At 37.8% G+C, this 7500-nt stretch overlaps 1 protein-coding gene across 2 annotated transcripts in view; it reads right to left on the bottom strand.

Moving 5' to 3' along the window:
• Window positions 1-7500, bottom strand: part of LOC122258934 (uncharacterized) — a 52067-nt gene that overhangs the window by 44330 nt on the left and 237 nt on the right. Inside the window, exons 1-2 of one of the 2 annotated variants that reach the window (XM_043025233.2) lie at window positions 6130-7500; window positions 3684-3770 (exon numbers count right to left, since the gene is read on the bottom strand). The exon at window positions 6130-7500 is cut by the window's right edge and continues 231 nt beyond it. In XM_043025233.2, coding sequence (XP_042881167.1) covers window positions 3684-3770; window positions 6130-6247 — 205 coding nt within the window. In that variant the 5' untranslated portion in view covers window positions 6248-7500. The remainder of the gene's footprint in view (window positions 1-3683; window positions 3771-6129) is intronic. The other variant, XM_043025234.2, reaches the window with a different exon arrangement.

Genomic DNA, 7500 nt, shown 5'->3' with positions numbered 1-7500 from the left:
GGAGAGAGGAGAGAGGGAGAGAGGGAGCAAGAGGACGAGAGAGGAGGTGGGAGTGAGGGAAGGAGAGGGGCGAGGGGAGGGAGAGGAGGGGGAGAGAAAGAGGGGGCCGAGGCGAGAGAGAGGCCGCCGAGAGGGGGAGAGATAGAGAGGGGGCGAGGTGGGTAGAGAGGAGAGGGGAGGAGAGGGGAGAGAGAGAGAGAGAGTAAATAAGAGAAGAGGGGAGCGGGCGGAGGACGAGAGAAGAGGAGAAGAGAGAGAGGAGGGGAGGGGGAGGGTGGAGAAGGAGAGAGAGGAGGAGGAGGAGAGAGGAGGAGACAGAGCTCCGGAGCGGGGCCGAGGGAGAAGAGAGAGGAGGAGACGGAGGGAGAGAAGAGGGGGGGGAAAGAGCGAGGGGAGGAGACGAGGAGTAGAGAGAGGATAGTGGGAGAGAGGAGGAGGGAGGAGATGGGAGGAGAGAGCGGAGAGAAGGGACAGAGGAGGAGAGGAGATGGACGGGTGGAGGAGAGCAGAGGAGAGCAGGGGGACGGAGAGGGAGGGGAGGGCGAGAGGAGATGAGAAGGGAGAGAGAGAGAGAGAGAGAGACAGAGAGAGAGACCCGGTAGCGGAGAGAGACGCACGGGACCGTCTAAACGGAGCGAGAGAGAGGAGAGGAGTGAGGATTTGTTGAGTAGGAGAATGGATGAGGAAAGGAGAGAGGGAGAGAGAGAGAGAGAGAGAGAGAGAGAGAGAGAGAGAGAGAGAGAGAGAGAGAGAGAGAGAGAGAGAGAGAGATACTGATTGACAGATTAATAGCTAGATATAGCAATATAGATATACAGATCAATTGACCGATAGAAAAATAAAGATAAAGACAAATAAACAGACACAAATACATATATATGATAGAAACTAATCATAACCAAGAATATATACCTGATTAAAAAATACAATTATACCAAAAATATGAAATCCCATCAACAAGATTATTTAAGCCCTGCGTTTCATTTAAAAGACGAAAGTAGAGACAGTGATCGTGAGCTTAATATATATGAGTTCAATCACCTTTCAAGCTGGCTGATTCTGCACATAATGGCCGAGTCTGGAGCGAGGGACTTTCACTGTGAGGAGGCCATCGTACCGAAGGGCGCCGTGATGGGGCTGTTTCGTTACTTGTCTCTCACAGACACACATTTTGCTTTGTTTTCCTTGCGTGTGTGAGTGTTAACGCTGCGATTCTCGTTGGATTGTTAGTTTTGTTTTATCATCGTTTTATATATAGGCTTTGAGACTATCTTTTCCAGGTGTGCAGTCATCAGTAATGGTAATGATAATAATGATAATGATAATGATGGTAATCCTGATATAATAATGATAGTTATGATAATGATATTAATGGTAATAATAACTACTACTAATAATGATGATAATAACATTGATGATAATTATGATAATAGTAATAATAACAATAATAATGATTATGATAATAACAACAAAATTAGAGATGATAATAACAACCATAATAATGAATTGAAATAATCATACGAATAGGAAGAGCAATAATGATAACAATGTTGATAATAATCTTAATAATAAAGATAGTATTGGTAACAGTAATGATGATAAGAGTATTGACAATGATGTTAATAATAATAAGGATTATGATGATGATACTACTAATATTGATGAAGATAACAATAATAATGATAATAAATATAAAACAACCAAGGATAATGACAAAAAAAGCATAACAATGATAATGATTATAATAATCATAATATGATGTTAATGGTAATGATAATAATACCAACAACAGTATTGATACTAACAACAATTATAATGATAGTAATAATAATGATGATAAAAGTAATAACAACGATGTTAATAATACAATAGTAACAGCGATAATAATAACGACAATGATAATAATAAAAATACAATAATGATTATGACAAAAGATAGTGATAATGGTAACAATAATGATAATAATAATAGTAGTAATATGATGATATGATAGGGATGAAAATGATTATGATAATATTAATTATAACAGTAATAATAATAATAACAATGATAATAATGATAATGATACTACTAATAATACTAAGAATAATGATATTACCAATGATAATGATAATGATGATCATCATAACAATAATAATAAGAAGAATGAGGATGAGGATGATAATAAAAATAACAATATCAATAATGATGATGATTATAACGATGATTACAATAATGATCATAATATGATGATATGACAGTAATGATGATAAAGGTGACAATGATGATGATAATAAAGATACTATTACTAATACTAATGATAATAATGCTAATGATTGTAATGATAGTAAATATGATGATGATACTAATGATAATAATTATAATAATAAAGGGATATTGATGATGATTATATATATATATATATATATATATATATATATATATATATATATATATATATATATACATATGTGTGTGTGTATGTGTGTGTGTGTGTGTATGTATGTATGTATGTATGTATGTATGTATGTATGTATGTATGTATGTATGTGTGTGTGTGCGTGTGTGTGTGTATATATATATATATATATATATATATATATATATATATATATATATATATATATATATATATATATATATATATATATATATATATATATATATATATATATATATATATATATATATATATATATATATATATATATATAATATACATACATACACATATATATATGTGTGTGTGTACACACACACACACACACACACACACACACACATATATTATATATATATATATATATATATATATATATATATATATATATATATATATATATATATGTACATATATATATATATATATATATTTACATTATATATATTATATATATATATATATATATATATATATATATATATATATATATATATATATATGTGTGTGTGTGTGTGTGTGTGTGTGTGTGTATACATTATATATATATAATATATATATATATATATATATATATAATATATATATATATATATATATATATATATATATATATATGCACACACATACACAAATGCGCACTCACAGTAACAAGGCTTTTCCTCGAGAGGTCTGTTGTTGGCAACGCATAATAAAAAGGTTCCCGATGTTTCTTTGATATGAGGAGCCGGCTTGTCGTGAGCCACTAACAAATGACGGCTTGAGTGTGCACCGCTATATTAGAACGAGGAGGCTTTCTCGCTCATGCCTATTTCTGTTGCTTCACCCTCAAGGTTATTACTCTGTTCAGAATAGAACAAATTATGATTCTTTAATTAAGGGAAGACAAAAAGTATAACGCTCAGAGTCATAAAGCTCTGCAAGGGACGACGCAACCCGGAGATGGCAGACGTCACCGCCTGATTTGTGTGCACTCCGATGTCATGCTTGGAAATGGATGCAGTTCGTTGGCGGTTAATCAAGGTTGGTAAGTCTAGGCATACGTTCAAAAACTAACTTTATCTACCAGAAAAAAAGGGAATGTGTTAGTAAGAGCAGTGTTAATTGCCGCCACCAGCTTCTACACTTGGTCTCCGTCTGGCGTGTCTATGAAGGTGTGCGAGTGACATTGAATGTATTCTTTTTTCATTCTTTGTGACAAGCGCGCCCGTGTGAGTATGCGCTGAGTACATGTTTAAGTGTACATAATTACTGTCATACTCACCAGTGACCAATGGCGTGGCCGCTGGAAACGCTGTGTGCATCTTCAGCCTAGACTGAAGAAATGAGTGGAGTGAGGCATGGGACACACCTGGAGGTAGAAGGTTGAAGCCTTGAAAATACGAAGGGTAATAATATTCATTCACCAGACACTGGCACAGAGCAGGGATGCAGATGTGAGATATGGGGGAACACAAAGGAGAATGTAAGACCAAATTAGGAAAGGGGGAAAAATCGGTAAAAAAATAGGCAAAACAAAGATGAAAAGTAGAAGGAAAACATGAAAGGAGAAGACCAAGTGAAACATGCAACAGCAACAGGACGTATGTCTGATGCAGGTTTGAAGAAGACAATTTGAAAAATGAATAAAGGAGTGCGCACAGCCTCTTCTGAACATGACGAGAGAACCACGGCGAAAGAATGTGAAATCAGTTTTGAATGGTACTAGCTCGATATAATGCACTTGAAGAAAGTTACTAGTCTCAGCTATTCAGATACAGAGAGGTAATGTAGATTTTAAAAAGTAAATTAACAAGCAAATAGACAGAATACGAACAAACAGGTCGCGCCATGTGAGGATGGCATTTGGAAAGAGTGAGGTAAAGGAGACAAGCGAGGAAAACATTTGCATTAGCCTGTTCCAACTCATTTCTATTACAGCGTTATTTTTGGTGGATCAGATTTATTCTCATGAAAGAAAATCTTCATAAACACGGCAACCGTGCGTTCGACTGGACCACCTGATTCCACGGAACGAGGAATTGCCTCAGGTTAAACACCTGTGGCACGTGTTTTTGACGGCGATATATATCGTTAAATGTTGGTGATGACTTTTGAAATTGATCAATTTCGTTCACTCTAAACCGTCAAGATGTCCTGTAATTAACTTTTCATTAAATATTTTGTCTATGGAGATATACTTGGAATTACGGTTTCAATGTATATATTTGTTTATTGACTTACTTGTTCATTAATCTATCTGTCTATTCAAATCGACAATGGAATTACCCAAGAAACACTATAAAATTTCAGGAGAAACACTAAACACAGGTGTTTATTGTATACAAACGAAGGAGATAACTTTATACATAAAGTTGAATAGCCAGTGTCAATAAACCAAAATCAAGGTGCTGCATTGATGATCATCAAAACTTAATGCTTCAAACGTGACAAAGCGTCGCCTGGGATGAAATTCGGGAAGCCTAGTGGTGTAAGTGGAAGGATAATGCGTGAGTATTTAGAAGGATAGAAGGCGTTAGTGTGTGATGTAAGGAAAGATGTAATATTCAATGGGGAGCAAAGGAGTCTGTGGTGTGAAACCACTAAAAGCCGGATGATCCAACCTTTTCGTATTACATATTCACGGTGAAGTGACAGCTTGTGTTTACGCCCCAGGGACTGTGAATGAGTGATGCTGGTAATGATCCAGAGCTCATCAGTAAACATGTCGCTCTTATTAGCGTTTTTTAACGCTAGATTATGATATATGACGAACATGTGGTATATCAGAGTGAGTTAACATTATAATCATAGTCAACACCTGGCTGACGTCTGAGGACGGGCAAAATGACCGAGAAAATGCGTTCGCATTCCCCTGCCTAACATTCCTCTGCTTTTCAGAAAATGTCTGCAAGATCTGAGAAAACGAAAGAAGACAGAACAGAGATGTGTGTATAGAGAGAGATCTGCACATGACACTCACATTAGATCTTTAGCTGATTTTTCTTTGACTATACAAAAAAAGAAAAGAAAAAAATCCTAAGCAATAAATTTCAAGTTGTCTGAAATAACAATAGAAACATCACATATATATTGGTACTTACATGTACATTCAGCGCCTCAGTTGTTACAAACACATTAGACTAGATTTCCACTCTACTTGACATCCAAGATTTAAACTATAGCTCTGACATTTCTCTGTGACTGTGACAAATTTAACACAGAAGAGAAGTGTTTAGAAAATGACATGATACAGCAATGCCTATGATAGTGAAGATTGTTTTCAATATCCTTCTGACTCCCTGACTCTGCCTTTGTTCCTGGTTCACACAAATACATTTTGTGGCTAGTTCCTTCAAATACATGATAAGACTTCTCACTTTTTCGTCTTCTTCTTCATCTTCTCTTTCTGCTTCTCCTCCTCCTTATTCTCTCTTACTGTTCATTATACGTCAGTAGCCCTTCAGGTCTTTGTTAGGTCCATTTCCCTCCTTTGGTATTGCTCTCGGCCTCTTTCTTACACTCGTATCCCTTCGACACTTCCTCTGTCCTCGTACTTTTTGGTCTTTATTTTCACGGCGCTAATTTCGTTAATCATTTCGTCACTCTCTTCAGTCACCTTTTCCAATCTAGTACTTACTTTTTATACCTTTCTTTGCGACGACCCTTGTCACAATCGACTTTAGGCTTCAGTGTCACAAAACCACACTTCCTCTCTCCTCTACACTTACCTTCCTGTCCATGTTGAATGTTGCCTTTACTCTTTCTTGGGGTGGCTTTCTTCTTGTAGCCACTGAATGAAGAACTGGGTTTTTCGTCCGAGAATCCTTTGTAGTACATAAAATTCATTGTACTATTTTCGCTGTCGCCTTTTGCAACGCTTTATTCGCGCCACACCGACCTATATGCTGAATGTCAAAATATTCACTGTCTTTTAATATATTTTTGTTTATTACAAATGTGATTAAATTAGTTTACAGCGTTTCGTTTTTTGCCACGGTCACTCTTTCCATAACCCGAATTCACACACAAAAGAAGTGTCAAATAAAACATGCGTTTACTTTTTGCGTTGGATGAATGCGTTTGACACTACAGTCCAGATTCTTTCACCGTTCCCTCATCCTCTCGTTTTCCGATTACCGCTAAACGGCTTTACTGAGCTTGGCTTTAGTGGGCTTAGCAGTGGCTTTTACGAAGTATTTGTTCTCCGGTGTACTCAAAATGAGCTCCACTTATGAGGATTTCCTTTAATGCTCTGTGCTTCGTTGCGCAGGTATTTGTCTCACAGAAAAGTAACTTGAAAACACGCGCGATGCTCAGGTGACAAAGGTCCGTGGTCCCCGCGCGCTCCTCGCTCAGTAACTGAACCTTTGGCGCGGTATTGTTGTGAAGTCCCTGGGGCTGATAGGAACAGCAGTGTGTCCCGAGGGAGCCCTGGGTATCACTGAGGGGTAGTGAGGGATCACCGTAAAGCCCCTCCCCCCATGGAGGGATGCCAATTATTGTTTCCCCGTCCACTGTTGCAAGTGGTACCGCGCTGGCACTATCAGTACGAACAACGAGCCCTTCCCGAAGGCCGAGGCACAGGCGAAGGACCACTAATGACAAGGGCCGTGTACTGGCTCATACATACCGCCGAAGCTGCTGAATGAAACACCTGTTGAATACTCTAAGTGTCACGTGACCCCGTCGGTGTTATCTCCATCCTTTGGCATGCAGTTTGACAGTACTGTCGCCACATTATGCTTGTAGTTTTGTGGTTCTAGTCCTTCGCAGATGTTATTCTGAATAACATATTTGATGTAGTCTAGTAACTGCGACTATTGATGGTCATACATGTGTACGTTTTTCCTGCATTAGGACAAATGAATCTAACTGTGTTCATGACATCGTGTATAGCCATCGCGGTTAAATACTATGATGTACAGTTGAAATGTCATTCCCTCTAGGATGCAACGGCACATTAAGGGGCACTGAAGACGTCACTTGCACGTTTGCAGCGCAAAATGTACATTTGACACTTTCCTTTCTGCACAAATGACACATTCACGGGCACGAGACACTCTCTGCGTATCGCATAGTTGCCTCCTCAATGAATTCGC

This window comes from Penaeus japonicus, unplaced genomic scaffold (assembly GCF_977035675.1).
Source record: "Penaeus japonicus unplaced genomic scaffold, GWHDUDI00000001_assembly GWHDUDI00000027, whole genome shotgun sequence".
NCBI classification, from domain to species: Eukaryota; Metazoa; Arthropoda; class Malacostraca; order Decapoda; family Penaeidae; genus Penaeus; species Penaeus japonicus.
This window is presented reverse-complemented; position numbering and strand designations above follow the sequence as displayed.